The following is a 21162-nucleotide window of genomic DNA, read 5'->3' on the forward strand; positions in this document are numbered from 1 at the left end:
TTAAAGTAGATGTAGTAGTTAAAGTAGATGCAGATGTAACAAAAAAAGGTTTCATTGAAGTCTATATGAGCATGAAATAATAAAAGATTCTCTCTTAATAGGTCTAGTAGAACTCTGCTCTCATATTTTCTTTAAGAGTGACATAAAATGAGCTTTTAAATTTTGTACAAACAACTGTCTATTTTTATCGAAAAATTGAGAAACCAAAAAATTTCTTCGACATGCCTTATTTTATTCAAAAATATCTTCTCCTGCGCTGTCTAATATATTTTATTCCAATAAAAAATTGGTTCAATTTTGAATTATAATATTGGTTAATTTGCCAATTTGTTACAACTTGAAATGTGCTATTAAGTTTTCGTTGGATTTGACCTATAGCATGGATTATTCAAATTTAGAACGGTATACTTTGCACTGTAATTTTTGTTTAAATTGGAAACATATTAATTTTACAGCGAATTTAAACGGCTTATGGTTCAACACGCACCAAAAGTTTGCACAATTTTCCTTAAAGTTAGTGAAAACGATTCGATTGCTGGAAACCTTTAAAAATAAATGAAAATCTAAATGAAAATTCGATGAAAATCTAAATGTAATGATTTAGCAAGAAATATTTTATAATATGGAGAGGAATATTTATAAAATTTAAATTTATAAATAATAAATATTTTTCTGAATGGTTTTTTAGAATCTAATTGAAACTTTGATTACAGATTAAAATAAAACAAACTTAGACCCGTTTTAAACATTTAAATATTCTACACTGTTTGAAATTTTACAGCATATAGAGGCATAATATCGGTTAAGTTTATTGAAATTTTTATACATGGCAAGTGTTGAATCATATTATCGAGCAAGTTACTTCTTCTGGAACATTGACATTGAAGCCGAGTCGCTATTTAGTTCCTGGTGCCTCATGGCTTCCTTAGATGTCAGTCTGCCTCTAGTTTTAGACTTGTGGATTAATAATCAAAATATGAATGACTCTAAAATCCGGGCAATTGCATTTTCTTCTTTTGAAAATCGTACGTATACACAGACGGTTAAATGTTTCAGAAACGTATTGGAATCGGTGCTTTTTTTTTCGTTTCTTTTCTTTCTACAACAAGGCCGTTCGCAGAGAAATTACTAGTTTCGACAAAAAATTGGAATTTATTTTTATTGACTCGTTACAAATTATGGAGTTGAAGCGAAAATTTATTAATGCAGTTATACTATTTGATTCCCAGTCTGATTTACAGGCCTTAACAAAGCATTCAGTTCTTCGAATGTAGGTCTATTTTAAAATTACTAGTTGATTTTTCTTCCCTCACTGCAAAGAAAGGTAATAATGAAAGAGCTGATTATCTCGCCAAGAAAAGTACTATTGTTTTGCTGAGCCCTTATCATCATTTCGATTCTGATAAACTTCTCACCAAAATGGAATTTGAGAAAAATAATTAATTTAGAGTTAAGCGTATTAACAAAAGAGTCTAGGAACATCTCTGTGCTTGAGGATCGTCTTTCCCTAACCCTTCACGAAATTCTACTGTTGCCACTTTCTCTCGTATGACAGGACAAATTCAAAAGCTTATTTGAAAATATTTATTAAAGATATAAATCCAGCTTATACTTTTATTCTAAGAGACAGCGGCTTTAATAAGTAAAGGAGACATTCACTTATTTAAGCAAAATCTTTTTTAAATATTACTTGTCAAATTAAAATTATTTTACCAAAGTTACTTTAATGTTGCTTAGGGCAAACTCTACTATTTAATAAGTGCTCACAACATATGCAAATATAAATTAAATCAAGATTGCTAATATGCAATGGTTTAAGAAAAAACTTAAATATATATTTTTATATGAAGAAGAGTGTTTTTTAAATTTATAAGTAATTACTTTTTTTTCAAATCATTTGCTTTTATTTTTAATGTTCACAAAACGTAATACGTGTTCACAATGTATAATTAGTAAATAATACCCTTAGTAATTAATTCCTTTTATTTTACAGGTCGATGGCGTAAGTATTATTTAGACATTTAATATATTTATTATATTTGACTGATTTTTTCTACCTTAATAATATCTAAGAACTAACACGGGATTGTTAAGAGAATTCAAAATTTTGTTTTGTTAACTTATGTTTTATTCAGAATTTTATTGAATAAATTTCACTATTAATTTACTGAAAGTGCTATTATCAATAAAATAAATAATTGAATGATTTTTTATTGCAGCATTCTTTGGTAAGATTCAAAAGTTTGATTAATAAAATATCATTTTTAACTGACTACATTAATTAAAGAAAAGTAATATTTGATTAATAATTATTAATTAATTAATCTACAATTAATTAATCAATCGATTAATTAATAACTGAACGATTAATTAATATTTAATTAATTAATTAATTAAAGTAAATTTTTCCTAAAAATATAATGCTACTAAGGCAATAATAATTTATGTATGGTCTAAAGCAGTGTTCCCAACCTTTTTATCACCGCGGACCTGTCAACGTTTGATAATTTTCCCGCGGCCTGCTGGGGAGGGGGGGGGCGTTGATTGTTCAGATTTTAGATAATTTTGATTTATTAATTTTAATTGAATTTTATTTAAACATGACTTAAAAATAAAATACAGTTACCCCAAAAAATAAATATAAAGTGATTTAAGATTTTAACTTACTAGAATGTTAAATCAATGAGAACCCCGAGATTGTTTCTTTGCAATGAGACGATTCCATCTGGGGGTAATCATTTTAAAACATTAAAAAAATTATGTCACTACCTTCAGGACCCCTTTCTTTTAAACAAATAAAATCTTAATGGAACACAGATATTTTTAATTTGGGGTATAAACCTAGGAATTTAAATTCAGTTTCAATGAAGTGGGCGATCCGGTACCACTTGATCCACGGACCGGTACCGGTCCGTGGACCGGGGGTTGGGGAACACTGGTCTAAAGGACTATAATACCACGCATTTGTTTATATAATCATAGGTTCATGAGATAAAAAGAGATTATATACTTTCCGAAATAAAAATTGAAAAATTTGCTTTAAAAATAAGCGTGATACAAGCAATGATAATTTCTTCTTATTTCACAGTATAAGTCAAATAAAGTTCAACATGTTTTGAGCGACCAAAACAGAACGCTCTTCGTCAAGAAGACAATGATTGATGAAGAAAACGACGTCAGGAAGTCTGCTCCGCTACCGTGGTTTCTCTTATTTTTTCGCCTTAATTTTTTCACTTGCATTTTCTTTTCGTTGGCAACTATTACAGAAATTTTTTAAGGATCGGTTGGCAACGGTGACAAGAACGATACAGTTTTAAGAGAGAATCAAATTTTACAGTTTTAACGATCCGGACACCATTAATACAAATCCAAGTAAATTGCGGATTCTGCACTTTATCGGATTACCCTAGTCGGTCTGCAGATCAGCAAGAAAATGTACATATTAACATCGCTTGAGCTTTAGTGGTAACATATAATGACACCAGACATTTTACAGATGTTTCTCGAATATTATCTAAACAGTCTTGCAAAAATTTAGAACATATTCCGTTTGTAAATGAGAAGCGTGTGTGTAAAGTCAGTTAAATAAAATCAAGACAGATGATTTCTACTTGTTGTCTAGTACGTATAATATTTGCATCACAGTATAGCGGCACCTAATAACATTTGCGACTCCATTTTTCCATGTCCTTTTGTAAATGTTCAGCAGAAGCAGAAATACAGAATAAGTAAAATTATTTTTAATAATTTTAATGTAATTATTGGTATATTTGGAATAATTTTTCTAAAAATCATCTACTGTCATTTTTTAAAATCACGTTATCAAGGAGACCTATTAAATATTTACCGACAATACATGAAACGCCTGTGTTCTATAGAATACCTACTTCTACTTTGCTACAATATAAATGCCATAATTTAAACCTTTCATATCTAAGAGATATTTCGAACTATTACATTCTTGTTATTTCAAACTATTCTATTTTTTCTAATATTTTAGTTAAAGGACTTTCTAATATCTCACCGTTTCCCAAGATTTGGAAGCCTATTTAATTTAATCTGTTGGACACGTCAAATCCTCTTACACTTGTTTCTCATCTCTCTCTTTGTTTTGTTGTTCAAACTTGTTCCTCTGTCCCTATTGGTTAAACTAGATTGCACGTGTTAATCTCTTTACTCTCTCTACCGTCATTTGGTGCTTAGATACTGAGAATTTTAGAACTGAAACTTTAGAATGCCATTAATGTACTTTCATTTGTGCTTGTTTTTTGCTTATGGCTTATTATAATCTTATTATTTTAAACTATTCTATTCTTACTATTATAAACTTTGTCGGTTATATTTGTACGATATTCGAATTATTTTTTCTTCTTTACCATTTAGTTTCTTACTTAATTATTTCTCTATAGGAGGAGGTAATGGCGGAGGAGGAGGTGGAGCGTCTGCGGTTTCTTCTGCTGTAGGTGAGTAGCATACAGTTTTCAAAATCACATTTTAAAAATAACAGACATTGCTAATGAATACATTGCAATTATAGTTGAATTTTAAACATAATGCTGTTTACAGACATTATTTTAGTTTCTTCATTAATGGAAAATTTTATTAGTTGCAACAGTGAATAAAAGTTCAATAGCTCCTGATTTTATATACAAAATTACATGTCAAAAAGCTGGGTAGGTATAATAAGAATTTTGTTAAATAATATTAGAAACTAATTTGTAACGTTTTTTATCTAACGTTTTTTATTTTTACCTTTTTTAGCTATATGCATACTGTCAAAAATAATTGTAAATTCCACACAAATACACATTTGTTTATAGAAAAAAACTATTTAAAAATAAATACAGATCTTTGCTTGTTTTTTTATCGTTATCGACGCTCTGCAAGAAATTGCAGTTTATCTTTACATACTTTCACCGTATGTTTGACGGCTTAAAACTGTTTTTTTTTTTCACGTTGTTCACGTTGCAATTTGCAACGTTTTTATCTTAGCTTGTATATGCATACTGTAAAATATAATTGTAAATTCTTCAAAAATACATATTTGTTTACAGAAAGAACTATTTAAAAATAAATAAAAAAATTTTTTTTTATTGTTATCCACGCTCTGCAAGATATTGCAGTTTATCTTTACATACTTTTACCGTATGTTTGACGGTTTAAAACGGTATTTTTTTCACGTTGCTCACGTTTCAATTTGTAACGTTTTTATCTTAGCTAGTATATACATACTGTAAAAAAAAATTGTAAATTCTACAAAAATACATATTTTTTTTTTAATAGAAAAAACTATTTAAAANTCTGCAAGATATTGCAGTTTAACTTTACATACTCAAAAATACATATTTGTTTACAGAAAGAACTTTTTAAAAATAAATAAATAAATATTTTTTTATTGTTATCCACGCTCTGCAAGATATTGCAGTTTAACTTTACATACTTTTACCGTATGTTTGACGGTTTAAAACTGTATTTTTTTTCACGTTGCTCACGTTTCAATTTGTAACGTTTTTATCTTAGCTGGTATATACATACTGTAAAAATAATTGTAAATTCTACAAAAATACATATTTTTTTTCAATGGAGAAAACTATTTAAAAATAAATACAGAATTTTGCCTATTTTTAATCGCGATATCACGCGCTGCAAGATATTGCCGTTTATCTTTACATATTTTTACCGTATGTTTGACGGTTTAAAACTGCTTTTTTTTTCTTCACAAAACAACTTTATTCTTATCATAAACGGATTAAAGCTGTCAAATTAAATTCTAGTTTTTGCCATATTTTGTATACCGTTAGGTAACTTCAACCTTTTTCAAATAATTTTAAGATTACTTTCTATACTTGCTCTTACTTTTCAGTAACTTTTTTATGGTTTTAAACATCGTATAAGTAAAATTATGACTCGACTTCATTGTCGAACTGATAATCTCTCTGATTATTATTTGTTTTGAGATATAATTTTTCGGTAAGTTAAATTGCCGGACATTTTCATAAGGACTGGCCAATATATTTTTAAACATTTTTACATTTACATATAATTTTAATAAGTAAGACTTTTAAGATATAGATAGTTTAATATTTTTTTTCATGACTCAGAGATGAATTTTATTCATGACTTTTTTTTGAGATTTAAGATTTTTTTTCATGACTCGTGGCTCAGAAAACAGTGCGTTCGTCCCACAGCGAAGTGAACCGCGTTCCAATACCGTCGATGGCTGGTCGATACGAATCTGCATCTGGTTTGCACCCTGACCACAGTGTTGACGGGAAATATCCTCAGTGGTAGACGGATCAAAGGTTATAGTCCCTTTGCCGTCAGGTTAACCGTGGCAGGTTCTCGTGGTCTACCTCTCCATGCAACGAAAATGTGAGTTAGTTCCAGGAAAAATTCCTCCACGAAGGCAAATATCTCCTAATACTTGGTCCAAAAGTTCCCTTGTCTTCTGGATTGGGTTCCAAAATTACAAGGCTACGGAGTTGAACATTAGAAGTCATAAACCCAAAAATAGATTCGGCTGTTCAATGACGGTTATAAGAATGTAGTCATATCTGTTTTATAAAGTTTGGTTTCATAAAGTTTGGTTTTGTTAAAGTATCAGATTTCGTTGCAAAAATGACAAAGTGTTTTTGTTAAAATAACAGAATTTATTTGCTAAAATAGCAGAGTTTGTTAAAATAACAGTACTTACCTGCTTTAAAAACAGGCGTCTGTTTTTAAATATCAGTAATTTTTGGTGTAATAAACGGTTCGATAATGGCACATCAGCTAACAGTTTTTTACTGTTAATTTAACATATTTTTTTTGCAATGTAAGAATTTAGTTTATTATTTTGTCACATAAGTTTTAACACAAAAGTGTTTTAAAAGAAATTTATATTAAAGCATTCTTACGAAAACTTAATACTTTTGCAGCTCGAGGCGGTGGAAATAACTATAACAATGGTCCAGCTTATGGTGAGTGAACTAATTTATGACATTTCCAAATATTTTTTCTTCAGAAAAAACAGAAATCAATTGTTTCGGACAAAAAAATTAACTCAAGTTAGAACTATTTAATAGAAAGATATTACCTAGCTAAATGTTTGAAATATATGATGGCAAGTCTCATTTTAAGGCTTATTTCACAGATTTAAAGCAGTATGCAGTCCAAATTATTAGACGCACTATAAGATATTATGTAAAATTTTAACTATCAGGTGATACCCTGCAGCTTTATTGTTTTTACTTGGCGGAAACCGGTTTGCACCTATTTATTGTCGAATATCAATTGGTTAACATTGTAATGCAATACGTTAAAAAAATACAAATAGGAAGTACATTAAAAAATCTCCTGAATATAAACCTATTACACTTATGTTTAAATATAAAAGTATTGCAAATAAACTCGTGTAAAACATATAATTATTGTAATCATGTATGTGTAAACATGTAATATATATTGAAGGATGTATCTCGAAGATGCATCTCGAATATTCGCAGGATGTTTCTCGAATATTATTTAAACCATCTTGCAAGAACTTAGATTATCTTCTGTTTGTAAATGTGAAGCGTGTGTGTAAATTCAGTTAAATAAAAACTTGAAAGGTGATTTACGCTTGCTGTCTAGTTCGTATGATTTGCAACACTGTGTTCTGGATAACATTTGCGTCTCCATTTTCCATGTCTTTTTGTAAATGTTCAGCAGAAGCAGAAATACAGAATCAGTAAAATTATTTAGAATAATTTTGGTATAATTGGAATAATATTTTTTAAAATGATGTACTGCTATCAAGGAGACCTATTAAATATTTACCGACAATGCATGAAACGCCTGTATTCTAAAGAATACTTACTTCTACTTTGCTACAGTATAAATGCCATAATTTAAACCTTTCATCTCTAAGAGATATTTCAAACTATTATATTCTTGTTATTTCAAACTATTCTATTTTTTCTAATAATTTAGTTAAAGGACTTTCTAATATCTCAACGTTTCCCAAGATTTGGAAGTCCATTTAATTTAATCACACGTCAAATCATTTCACCCTTGCTTCTCATATCTCTCTTTGTTTTGTTGTTCAAGCTTGTTCCTCTGTCCCTATTGGTTAAACTACTTTTCACATGTTAATCTATCTACTTTCTCTACCGTCATTTCGTATTTAGGCACTAAGGAAGGCTTTTAGAACTGAAACTACAGTATGCCATTTAAGTACTTTCATTTGTGCTTGTTTTTTGCTTATGGTTTTATTATAATCTTATTGTTTTAAACTATTCTATTCTTACTATTATAAGCTTTACTTTTAGTTTCTTACTTAATTATTTCTCTATAGGAGGAAGAAATGGCGGAGGTGGAGGTGGAAGGTCGGCGGCAGTTGCTTCTGCTGTAGGTGAGTAGTATACAGTTTTCAAAATCGCATTTTAAAAATAATAGACATTGCCAATAAATACTTTGCAATTATGGTTACATTTTAAACATAATGCTGTTTACAAACATTATTTTAGTTTCTTCATTAATGGAAAATTTTGTTAGTTGCAACAGTGAATAAAAGTTCAATAGCTCCTGATTTTATATACATAAAAATATGTCAAAAAGCTGGATATAATAAGAATTTTGTTAAATAATATTAGAAACCAATTTGTAACGTTTTTTTTATCTTATCCAGTATATGCATACTGTAAAAATAATTGCAAATTCCACACAAATATATATTTGTTTACAGAAAAAAACTATTTAAAAATAAATGCAGATTCTGTCTGTTTTTTTTTATCGTTATCGACGCGCTGCAAGATATTACAGATTATCTTTACCTTCACTGTATGTTTGACAATTCAAAACTGTATTTTTTTCACGCTGTTCATTTTCAATTTGTTACGTTTTTATTCTAGCTAGTATATGCATGCAGTAAAAAATAATCGTAAATTCTACAAAAATATATATATTTTTTTAATAGAAAAAGCAATTAAAAAATAAATACAGATTTTTGTCTGTTTTTTTTTATCGTTTTCCACGCTCTGCAAGATATTGCTGTTTATCTTTACATACTTTTATTGTATGTTTAACGGTTTAAAACTGTATTTTTTTTTCACGTTGTTCACTTTTCAATTTGTAACGTTCTTATCTTAGCTATTATATGCATACTGTAAAAAATAATCGTAAATTTTTCAAAAATATATATATTTTTTTAACAGAAAAAACTATTTAAAAATAAACACAGAATTTTGTCAATTTCTAATCGTTATCCACGTTCTGCAAGATATTGCCGTTTATCTTTACATATTTTTATTGTATGTTTGACGGTTTAAAACAGTTTTTTTTTCACAAAACAATTTTTCTCTAATCATAAACGTATTAAAGCTGTCAAATCAAATTCTAGTTTTTGCCATATTTTGTATACCGTTAGGTAACTTCATCCTTTTTCGAATAATTTTAAGATTACTTTCTATACTTGCTCTTACTTTTCAGAATATTTGTTTTAAGGTTTTAAACATCGTATAAGTAAAATTACGACTCGACTTCATTGTCGAACTGATAATCTCTCTGATTATTATCTGTTTTGAGGTATAATTTTTCGGTAAGTTAAATTGCCGGACATTTTCATAAGGACTGGCCAATATATTTTTAAACATTTTTACATTTAAATATAATTTCAATAAGTAAGACTTTTAAGATATAGATAGTTTCTGATTTTCCTTCATGACCAGCCCTGTGAGTTGTCGTGGCTCAGAGAACAGAGTTCACAACGAGGTAAACCGGGTTCGAATACCGTCGATGGCTGGTCGATACGACTCCGTATCCGGTTCGCGCACTGACCACAGTGATGACGTGAAATATCCTCAGTGGTAGACGGATCAAGAGTTAGAGTCCCTTTGCCATCAGGCTAACCGTGGCAGGTTATCGTGGTCTACCTTTCCATGTAACGAAAATGCGGGTTAGCTCCATGAAAAAGTCCTCCACGAAGACAATGCTTCCAATACTTGATCCAAAAGTTCCCTTTTCTTCTGGATTGGGTTCTAAAATTATAAGGCTACGGAGTTGAGCATTAGAAATCGTGAACCCAAAGATAGGGTCGGCTGTTCAACGACGGTTATGAAAATGTAGTCATATATGTTTTATAAAGTTTTGTTTTGTTAAAGTATCAGATTTCCTTGTAAAAATGACAGAGTGTTTTTGTTAAAATAACAGAATTTATTTGCTAAAATAACAGAGTTTGTTTGTTAAAATAACAGTACTTACCTGCTTTAAAAACAAGCGTTTGTTATTAAATAACAGTAATTTTTGGTGTGATAAAAGGTTCTATAATGGCGCATCAGCTTACAGCTTTTTACTGTTAATTTAACATATTTTTTTGCAATGCAAGAATTTAGTTCATAATTTTGTTATATAAGTTTTATTACAAAAGTGCTTTAAAAGAAATTTATATTAAAGCATTCTTACGAAAACTTAATACTTTTGCAGCTCAAGGCGGTGGAAATAACTATAACAATGGTCCAGCTTATGGTGAGTGAACTAATTTATGACATTTCCAAATATTTTTTCTTCAGAGAAACAGAAATCAATTGTTTCGGACAGAAAAATTAACTCAAGTTAGAACTATTTAATAGAAAGATATTACCTAGCTAAATGTTTGAAATATATGATAGCAAGTCTCATTTCATGGCTTATTTTACAGATTTAAAGCAATATACAGTCCAAATTATTAGACGTACTATAAGATTTTATGTAAAATTTTAATTATCAGGTGATAGTATACAGCTTTATTGCTTTTACTCAGCTGAGACTGGCTTGCACCTATTTATTTTTGTGTATCAATTAGTTAACATTGTAATGCAATACTTTAAAAAAATACAAATAGGAAGTACAAAAAAAATCTCCTGAATATAAACCCATTACATGTACGTTTAAATATAAAAGTATAGCAAATAAACTCGTGTAAAACATGTAATTATTAAAAAACTACAGCGCGTCTAATAATTTGGTCTAATTTTTATAATATACTAACATAATAAGTGATGTAATAAATATTCTATATTTATATAATATATCGTAAAATTTATCCAATCTTCGAATTTGTATTATATATCGTCTATTTTAACCAATTGATACACGAACATAAACTACTGCAAACCGGTATCAGTCGCGTAAAATGTTGAAAATCGACATGCCACGTCTTTCGGTCTGATAGGCTGATTTGATTTTCTTTAAAAGTTCACAATAATAATCAATCCTAAAAGAAACGTGAGTTCTAGAACGCGCTCGTGAATACCTCATCCGCAAATAACCGAGATTTTGCCTTGAATAGAGCAAATTCAGTTGCACATTGGAAGGCTTTGTTTCAGAGGTGTAGTGATGCACACNATGGTCCAGCTTATGGTGAGTGAACTAATTTATGACATTTCCAAATATTTTTTCTTCAGAGAAACAGAAATCAATTGTTTCGGACAGAAAAATTAACTCAAGTTAGAACTATTTAATAGAGAGATATTACCTAGCTAAATGTTTGAAATATATGATGGCAAGTCTCATTTTAAGGCTTATTTCACAGATTTAAAGCAATATGCAGTCCAAATTATTAGACGCACTATAAGATTCTATGTAAAATTTTAATTATCAGGTGATAGTATACAGCTTTATTGCTTTTACTCAGCTGAGACTGGATTGCACCTATTTATTTTCGTGTATCAATTAGTTAACATTGTAATGCAATACGCTAAAAAAATACAATTAGGAAGTACAAAAAGAATCTCCTGAATATAAACCCATTACATGTATGTTTAAATATAAAAGTATAGCAAACAAACTCGTGTAAAACATGTAATTATTAAAAAACTACAGCGCGTCTAATAATTTGGTCTAATTATGATAATATACTAACATACTAAGTGATATGATAAATATTCTATATTTATATAATATATCGTAAAATTTATCCAATCTTCGAATTTGTATTATATATCGTCTAATTTCACCAATTGATACACGAACGTAAACAAGTACAAACCGGTATCAGTCGCGTAAAATGTTGAAAATCGACAAAATGTATCAGTTGAAAATCGACATGCCACGTCTTTCGGTCTGATGGGCTGATTTGATTTTCTTTTAAAGTTCACAATAATAATTTGTATTTATTGTTCATCAATCCTAAAAGAAACGTGAGTTCCAGAAAGCGCTCGTGAGTACCTCATCCGCAAATAACCGAGATTTTGCCTTGAATAGAGCAAATTCAGTTGCACATTGGAAGGCTTTGTTTCAGAGGTGTAGTGATGCACACTAGATTCATTACAAAGTTATGGTTCGAGTCAAAAATGAATATTCTTTAAATAAATCTAATGAATGTAGGAGAAAACTTCAAAATTTATCTATTTCTGCTTCATAGCAACTAAATAATCTTTGACAAATGTCTTTTATCGCGTCATTTTGATTTGTGATCAAAATTTTAGAAACTCACCTCTCTGAGATTTTTCGATACTTCAAATCAACATGAATTATAATTTGCCATCTTCTATAACTCATTTCTGTTATAGCACTATTTTTTCAAACTTTACTTTGTTAGTCATTATGAATAAGGTCACGATTTTGGTCAATTTTCACTGTCATAAGACTCATTCTTGATTGAAGAGCGCGGTTGCAATTTTCAATTTCTTCGCAGACCTATTTAGACCTACTTGTGCCATTTTCATACTTGAGCCCACGACAGGGTATCATTGCAGAACTGTGTTTGTAATCTGAGCAAAATTTCAGTAAGTTCGACATTTTCTCTCTTTAAAACTTTAATGGGATACCTGCAAGTGACGTAGTGTGGGTATCTCGATCCTGATTGGTTGTTGAAGCGTGGCATGTGTTTACGTTAGCAACTGCTCTTTCCATTCAATTTCGAGTAAGCCAAGCCTCTCAAGTATCAACTCTCTTAAGTGGCACATTCTAAATTCCTTCACAAAGAATTTATCTCAAAGATTTCAATTATTTCACTATATATTTACACAGTGACTTAACTCAAAGACAGGCATGAAGCTAAGTGGAATATAAACAAACTAATTATGCATCGAAGTTGTCAGATACCCAAGACAAAAATATAACCCGGTTACAATAAAATACATACACAAATAATAAATCTAAGTCAAGTAAAAGAATGAATTTTAATACGCCATTTTCCTGATAAAGATCAGCTGGAGCTGACGTCATAGGTCACGTGTGTGAGTATGGAACATTACTCTCACTCATGATTCAAGTTAATAAAAAAAAAGAAATTAGAAGGAACTGAACTCTGTTCGACAATTTATTTCGAATCTTCAGATAAAGTTTTATTATTGTCACAACAATGATATTAAAAATGGTCTGCTGCTATTGAAAAGTCTCATCTATATTTGATACAACTACGTAATAAACAGAATTTATAATTTTGTTGTACGAGTATTAACCTAAAAATATTTTGAAAGAAAGTTAAATTAAAGCATTCTTGCGAAATCTTCTAATTAAATGCTTTTTCAGAAAATAGAGGTCCTCCGCCGCAACAATGGTCCAACAATGGTAAGTTAAATAATATATGTTAAATAATACAGTTAATAAGCTTATGGTAAGTTAACTTATTTATTGCATTTACAGTTTTTTCCAGAAAGATTGATACCGACTTTTTGGAGCAAAAAATTGAAGCATATTGAAATGCATTTATAGAATGATATTTTTTTAGTTAAATGTCTTAAGTATATGACATCAAGCTTCATTTTATGGTTTAATTCCCATATTTAAATTTATTTAAAATTTATGCTTCATCTTAAATGTTGAAATGATTGCAATATTTAAAATTCTAAAAAAGCAACCACGACTTCTTCTTAAATATTTTATTTTAATATGGTTTTATTTCATAGATTGGTTATATAAATGTCATGAGGAATATTGATCCTTGTATATTTAACAAAATCGTATTTTTCAGTTGAGCAATATATGAACTCCATTAAGTGACACATTCCAAATTCTTCCACAAAGAATCTTTCTCAAATATTTCAATTATTTCACTATATATTTATACAGAGACTTAACATAAGGACAGTCACGAAGTCACGTGGAACGTAAACAAACTAAGTATGCATCGAAGTTGCTAGATACACAAAACAAAAATATATCACGGTTACTATAAAATACATAATCAAATAATAAATCTAAGTTAAGTAAAAGAGGTACTTGAGAAAAAATTATATTTTAATTAATTCCATGCGCAATACGCAATGTATTTATCTTTAATTAACTTTCTAACTTATGTAGAGAAACTTTGCTCAATTCTAATGCGCCATTTTGCTGATAAAGATCAGTTGGCGTTGACGTCATAGACCACAAGTGTGAGTATATATAGACCGAAGAGCCATTACATTATGACCACCCTCCATCTATAACAATGGACTCGCCCAGGTTTTCATGGTTTCTCGCCCAGGAACAATGTTTTCATGTGGCACATTAGGACCCATAATCCTCATAGAACAATACCTGACGTCTGTAAGCTTCTTGAACATAGTTGCAGACCAGGTTCACCCATTCATGGCAACAGTTTCTCCTGCGGGGGATGGTGTTTACCAACAGGATAGTGCACCATGTCATAAGGGTCGAATATGGATTGGTTCGAGGAACATTCCAGTGACTATCAAGTCATGTCTTGGCTCCCAAATTCATCTGACCTTAATCCAATAGAGCATTTGTGGTCCTACTTGGAAAACCAAATTTGTGCTGCCACGCTACCCCCTCACAATGTGAGGGAATTGCAGGACCAGTTGGTGAGCGCTTGGTACCAGATACCTCAGACTGTCTATCAGCACCTTGCGGAATCAATGCCACGGCGGGTGCTAGCAGTTTTGAGGGGTAAAGGTGATCCTACATGTTATTAGCAGGGTGGTCATCATGTAATGGCTCTTCGGTGTAGTTTATAATTTTATCGCATGGGTATTTGCACAAAAATATTTTAAAAGAAATTTAAATTAAAGCATTCTTACGAAATCTTTTAATTAAATGCTTTTTCAGGAAACAGAGGTCCGCCGCAGCAATGGTCCAACAATGGTGGTAAGTTATGTAATTTATTACATTTACAGTTTTTTTTTCTAGAAAGACTGATATCGACTTTTTGGAACAAAAAATTAAAGAATATTGAAATGTATTTATGGAAAGATATTTTCTAGTAAAATGTCTTAAATATATGACATCAAACTTCATTTTATGGTTTATTTCCTATATTTGAATAGATTTAAAATTCAAAGCAATCTGTTTAAAACCTATGTTTCATCTTGAGTCTTAAATGGATTGCAATATTTAAGATTCTAAAAAAGTAACCTCGAATTCTTCTAAAATATTTTATTTTAACATAGTTTTATTTCATAGATTAGTTTATATGTCATGTCATGAAGAATGTCATGAAGAATATTCATCTTTGTATACTTCACAAAATCATATTTTTTAGTTGAGCAGTAAAAAAACACGCAACGCAAGATATAAGATACAGTTTTTTTAATATAGGTGTTTTAATTAGCAAAAATAAGCGAATTTTTAAACATATAGCTGTTTTTAGAATATTTAACAAATCATGAAGTGGAAAATTTACCATATTTTCTTTCACCATATTTTATGAAAACTGAAAAAAAATTAACTGAAGAAAAATTAAACTCAAGTTACACGAATGAATATTAACATCAACATTTTCAATAATTTCAAAATTACAGATATGAAAGATGCTATATTTATGTTTTGAGTTTCCAAAGATATCGGTTTTCTACGATGTATTTTATTTTTCACGAGTAAAAATATACATGCCATAAACTTTTAATTTTTTTTTCTTTCAGGGCGTAAAATGACAATCATAAGGAAGTGGGGTAAGTACATGTATTTTAAAATTATTTTAACTTTGCAGAATGTCCCTTGCAATGTGTCCTTAATATATCTTTCAATGCTGCATGTTCAGAACTGAAATAAATTTTTTTATAAATAAGTAATCTCGAGTTTCTCAAATTAACACGTAAATGAAGAAAGCGCTTTAGAAATTCAACGAATCACTAGTAATGAAGGCGAGGCTTAAAAGCTTTTATACCGCCTTTATTGCTAGCAAAACATCAGATTTAGATTCAGGAATGAGGTTGTAGAACATCTTTACTAATAATTCTAAATTTTTCTACATATATCGTTGTTAAGACATGGTTACTTACCTCTACACTGTAAAAATTTTTTAACGTATCTTTACACGAAAAATGGTGCATAACATTTTTACACCAACGAGGTTTATTGATGTGCCACAGACATTTTGTACAACTCTGTGGAGTTAAAAGTATTAAAATATTAGAAATGTGTCTTTTCATAGCTTTTAATGTAAAGTATTTGGTCCCACTTTTGGTATTTAGTAGTGCTAAAATTTATAATAACAAGAAGATATGATACACGTAAAAGTCTGCAATGCTATTAAGATGCAATTTAGAGTAAAGAGTAAAAACAATTAGTTTAGGTTGCATACCCACACTAATAATACTTAATACCACACTAATAACACCCACTTAAAATAAAATGAGTTCGTAAATCAAACATACTCATAACACAGAGAGAATAGACGAATTCGAATTCGGCTTAAAAAAACAGAAGCAGAATTTAAATTCGAAAATTTTATAAATTCAGACATGTAATAAACAAGTTTGTACCATATACCACCAAAAACTTTTTTTATGCGGTTGATAGGGACAGAATAAAAAAAGTCGGACTCAGAAAATACATCAATGATTTATGAAATAGATAAGAGAATGCTTTCAATAAAATTAAATAATTAAATTAGACCTAAAGAAATTTTAAAAATATTTAATTCTTCACTGTACATATACATGTAGAAGTTTTCAAATTATACATTAAATAGTTTGTTGCTACTCGTCGTAATCCAAAACGCGCATCTTCTTGGAATGAATTGGTTGAAAATCGCTTGAAGATAGGATTTCAATTGATTTATTTTTTGGTACCATAAAGTCAGCGATCAGATAAAATAAAATAAAAATCATAAAAACTACATATAAATAGAAACAAAAGTAATTATTTTTTTTACCTTTAATCTCACTATAAAATGAATCCTTAATCAAATGAATCGTGTATAAAACTCTGAATACGAAGCGTATAGTATTTGAGATACACGCAGACGAGAATTTAAACGGTTTAATTTTAAAATACTAAATATTTTAACACAGCAAACGATTTTTTACTGATTTACTTCAACTTGTTTAGCGCAGAATAAATTTTAAACAGAAGAGAAAATGGAGTTGACGATAATAAATGAACTAATGAAAGTAAATAAACAGAGCATCGCGAAGTTCAGATACATCGTTGTCAAGGAGACCACGTAATCAGAGTTCGTCCACAACATGCACACATTGATAGGAAACTTTAAACTGGTGCTAACACCGTTAAGATTCATATACCGCATAAAAATAATTCGCACAAAAAAAATCGCACAAAAATAAAATCGCATAAAACCAATCGCACAAAAACAGAATCGCATAAAAAAGGACCGCACAAAAACAGGTCTCACTGTATTATTAAAAACTAATGCAACAACTGACAGATGTTTAAGCATTAAAGCATAATTATCCATATTCATATTATAAAGCATATTTATAAATTTTTTATTGATTGAATTTATATAATTTATATTATGCATAGATTGTACTACATAAAAAAATATTTTTATGTATTTAAGTTTATATTTTTGATAAAAAAATATTATTAAAAACCATTATACTAATTATTTTTAGTGCCAGCAGGAGGTAAGTAGTTTCAATATTAAAATTTAAAAAATTAATTTTTGTAATCTTAGAATGTTTATAAACTAATATTTAGAGAAACTCTTTGAAGGTCGTAGTGACAAACAATGATAAAAAAATAAATAAAAAAAAGAAGTGGCAAATTTTTGTTTGGGTGCTAAGAATATTTCTTCTCTTAAATTTAGGTCACAAGTCGGAACTGTCCTAAAATTAGAACAAAGCTTTCTTTAAATTAAAAGTGGTGACAAAATTGCTTCATAATTTTTCAACGTTTCAGAGAATATATTGGCCCGTATTACCGTAAACTATAAAAATTTAACGGATAAATACTATAAAAATCCATTACAGCGATAATTCAGAATATCGAATGGAATTTTCGTTATAGCCAACTTGTTTTTATAAGCGAATCTGCATATTTAATATTAAAATAACAATGCGAGTGAATGGTGTCTTACATTTTACTTTCTTTAAATTAAAAGTGGTGACAAAATTGCTTCATAATTTTTCAACGTTTCAGAGAATATATAGGTCTGTATTACCGTAAACTATAAAAATTTAACGGATAAATACTTTAAAAATCCATTACAGCGATAATTCAGAATATCGAATGGAATTTTCGTTATAGTCAGCTTGTTTTTATAAGCAAATATACATATTTAATATTAAAATAGCAATGCGAGTGAACGGTGTTTCACATTTTTCAAATATTTTCAATTTTAATATATCGCAAACAAGGATGAAATATGGAAATTACTGCGTACTTAAAATGTTGCTATTCCCGCTTTGTAGGTCATCCCCGGCATGAGATCAATTCCTAGCTGTGGAATGTTTTCGTGGTTTTCGTCTCCATGCAACACAAATGAGGATTAGTTTTAGCAAAAAAATCTTCCACGAACGGGAAATTGTCCCTATGTTTGATCCAGGAGTTCTCTTGTCTTCCGGATGCGCTCAAAATTACAAGGCTACTGAGTTGCAGATTGGTAGCCGTAAAGTCAAATTTGGGTAAAATAAATAAAATGAGTAGAACCATGAATAGAGAATTGATCGATACTTTACTCTATCGATACTTTACTGTATCGATATTGATCGATATTTTATTCTATCCTGAAGGGGTTAAACTTGTCTTAGAAAATCAACACTACTTTAAAANAAAAAAAAAAAAAAAAAAAAAAAAAAAAAAAAAAAAAAAAAAAAAAAAAAAAAAAATACAAAATCAGGGACTAAGAGAATTTTTCGTATTGTCATTTCAGTAAAATTATTATACAAATTAAGTGTCTTCGGACACTAAAATAATTTTTCGGAGCTCAAAATTTTTAAAAATATCAACTTGTTTCAAGGGGACTAATTATTTATGTTGAAATAATGCTAATTATTCTTTAAGGTTCAGGTCCAGGTAGTGTGGATAGTGCAGCTGCTGCCTCAGCTGCTGCGGCAGGAGGTAATGACAACATACAATTATTATACCTAATATCATATAACTATTAATAAAAAGCAATTCAATTTTTTTTTTATCTTCATTACTCATTTCTACGCTTAAAATTGTTCAAAATCTTACACAATATTTTATTACTAAACCCTTTTTGCAACTATTACTAATTTATCTTTTATGGAAATTTTTGGTGACGGAGATTATCGAAGAAAATAATTGCGTTGGATTATTGGTTATTGGCTTGTGATAAATACCCAGTACACTGTTAGAAATCTCTCGGCAAAAATGGTTAAAAACAATTTATTGAATGGTTATTTTACCATCTTTAATCAACGCAGTCAAATAACCATAAATAAAATGGTAATCAAACTGTTAAGATTGATAAAAACTGTTTATTAACTGCTTTCACCGGATACTGTTAAACAATCGGAATTTTATCACACCCACTAGAACAACCTAATGAAGCTCAGCTCTTTGCAACTGCGTTCATATTATAGCCGAGCGGGCTTGTCTGCCAATCTCATGAACGGCAGAACTGGAGTTCGAGTCCTAGTGTGGACACCACACTATTTCATCCATTCTCTTCAACACATGAAGAATTTCAGTGTCCGGCATTCTCTAATGCCCTTTACCTTACGAAAAGCCGAGTTCCTATGTCCAGTTAAATATTTTTTTTCTTCACATTTTTGAAAAATGCTAGTTGGAAATGGTTAAAAAACCGTATAGTTTTATATTCATGGTCTTATAACCATACCTTTTGTAAATGGTTTTAAAACCATAAAGGAAAAAAAATGTTCTTTACCGTAAACTTTACGGTTAATCGGATGGACAGACAGCTGCCAGTTATTTTACCATAATTTTAGAATGAAAATTTTAGCAGTGTAGAGAAGTAGACACATTATTTACTCTTCAATTTTGCTTTTTAATAGATACCTCTTTTTCCTAGTTAAATTAGGACTTATTATTAAAATTAATTAAGAATAATTATTACTAATAATGGCTTGATGATTTTTTATGCTCCCCTTAAACAAGTCAGTATTATATCTCCATCAATTTTGCTTTTTTGTGCATACCCTATTTTTTCTATTTCAATTAGGAACTATTATTTAAATTAATTAAGAATCATTAGTGATAATAATAATTTTATGTTCCTCTTAAATGAATCAGTATTATTTCTTCCAAAATTTTGCTTTTTATTTGAAATTTACTTATTTTTTTTGTGTTATTTATCGTTGATGTTAAATTATTTAGTTTTACAGAAACACATTTTAAGCGCATAACTATAAACAAAATAAACATGTGGTTTCATGTAACTTAAAAAATACTAACTTGGATGCTTGGTCCACTTTAGTTTACCTAACGTAGAGAATAAAATGCAATTAAATATATGAAAACGCGCACGAAACTTCTTTTTCGATTAATCTGAAGTTATAAACTAGCAGGCAACTATGACGGTATCTTCAAAATTTCTGATAAAACAGAATATTTTGTAGTTTTATTCTTATCACTATTTGCATGGAAGTAATGACAACCAATAATAAAATTACATTTTTCAAACGTATCTTTTCATCCGGGGATAAAAGTGCCTACATTACCCTCAGACCAAATTTCAGAAATTTTATAAGATTTAAATTTTATACAGACACACAAATTTTCATTTTATTGTTACAAATTCGTCGTTTTTAGACACAAATTTGTAATTTTTTTTTTATAAATTTATATTTCGCAGTTTTAATTTTATTTATATTATTACAGGCGGAGGCGGAGGAGGAGGCGGAGGTGAAAGTTATGAACATTACGATGGTAAATATAGTTTTATAATTTCATAAACTTCGATCTTCAAAATTTATTTTAGTGAGACAGTGATATTAACTAATTTTGATTTATAAATAATATATAGTTTATCAGATGAGCGTTTCCTGTCTGATATATTTCAGATATATTAAACATAAAATTAAAAAGAAAACATTACATTAAATTGAAGCA

At 29.3% G+C, this 21162-nt stretch overlaps 1 protein-coding gene across 1 annotated transcript in view; it reads left to right on the forward strand.

The window, feature by feature from the left end:
• Window positions 1–826: 826 nt before the first annotated feature.
• Window positions 827–21162, forward strand: part of LOC107456163 (loricrin) — a 41685-nt gene continuing 21349 nt past the window's right edge. The window contains exons 1-11 of the mRNA XM_071186964.1: window positions 827–1029; window positions 4384–4463; window positions 6918–6959; window positions 8315–8371; window positions 10441–10482; window positions 13471–13509; window positions 14989–15027; window positions 15801–15830; window positions 17739–17750; window positions 19129–19185; window positions 20932–20979. Coding sequence (XP_071043065.1) covers window positions 827–1029; window positions 4384–4463; window positions 6918–6959; window positions 8315–8371; window positions 10441–10482; window positions 13471–13509; window positions 14989–15027; window positions 15801–15830; window positions 17739–17750; window positions 19129–19185; window positions 20932–20979 — 649 coding nt within the window. The remainder of the gene's footprint in view (window positions 1030–4383; window positions 4464–6917; window positions 6960–8314; window positions 8372–10440; window positions 10483–13470; window positions 13510–14988; window positions 15028–15800; window positions 15831–17738; window positions 17751–19128; window positions 19186–20931; window positions 20980–21162) is intronic.

The sequence above is a fragment of the Parasteatoda tepidariorum genome, chromosome 10 (assembly GCF_043381705.1).
Source record: "Parasteatoda tepidariorum isolate YZ-2023 chromosome 10, CAS_Ptep_4.0, whole genome shotgun sequence".
NCBI lineage: Eukaryota > Metazoa > Arthropoda > Arachnida > Araneae > Theridiidae > Parasteatoda > Parasteatoda tepidariorum.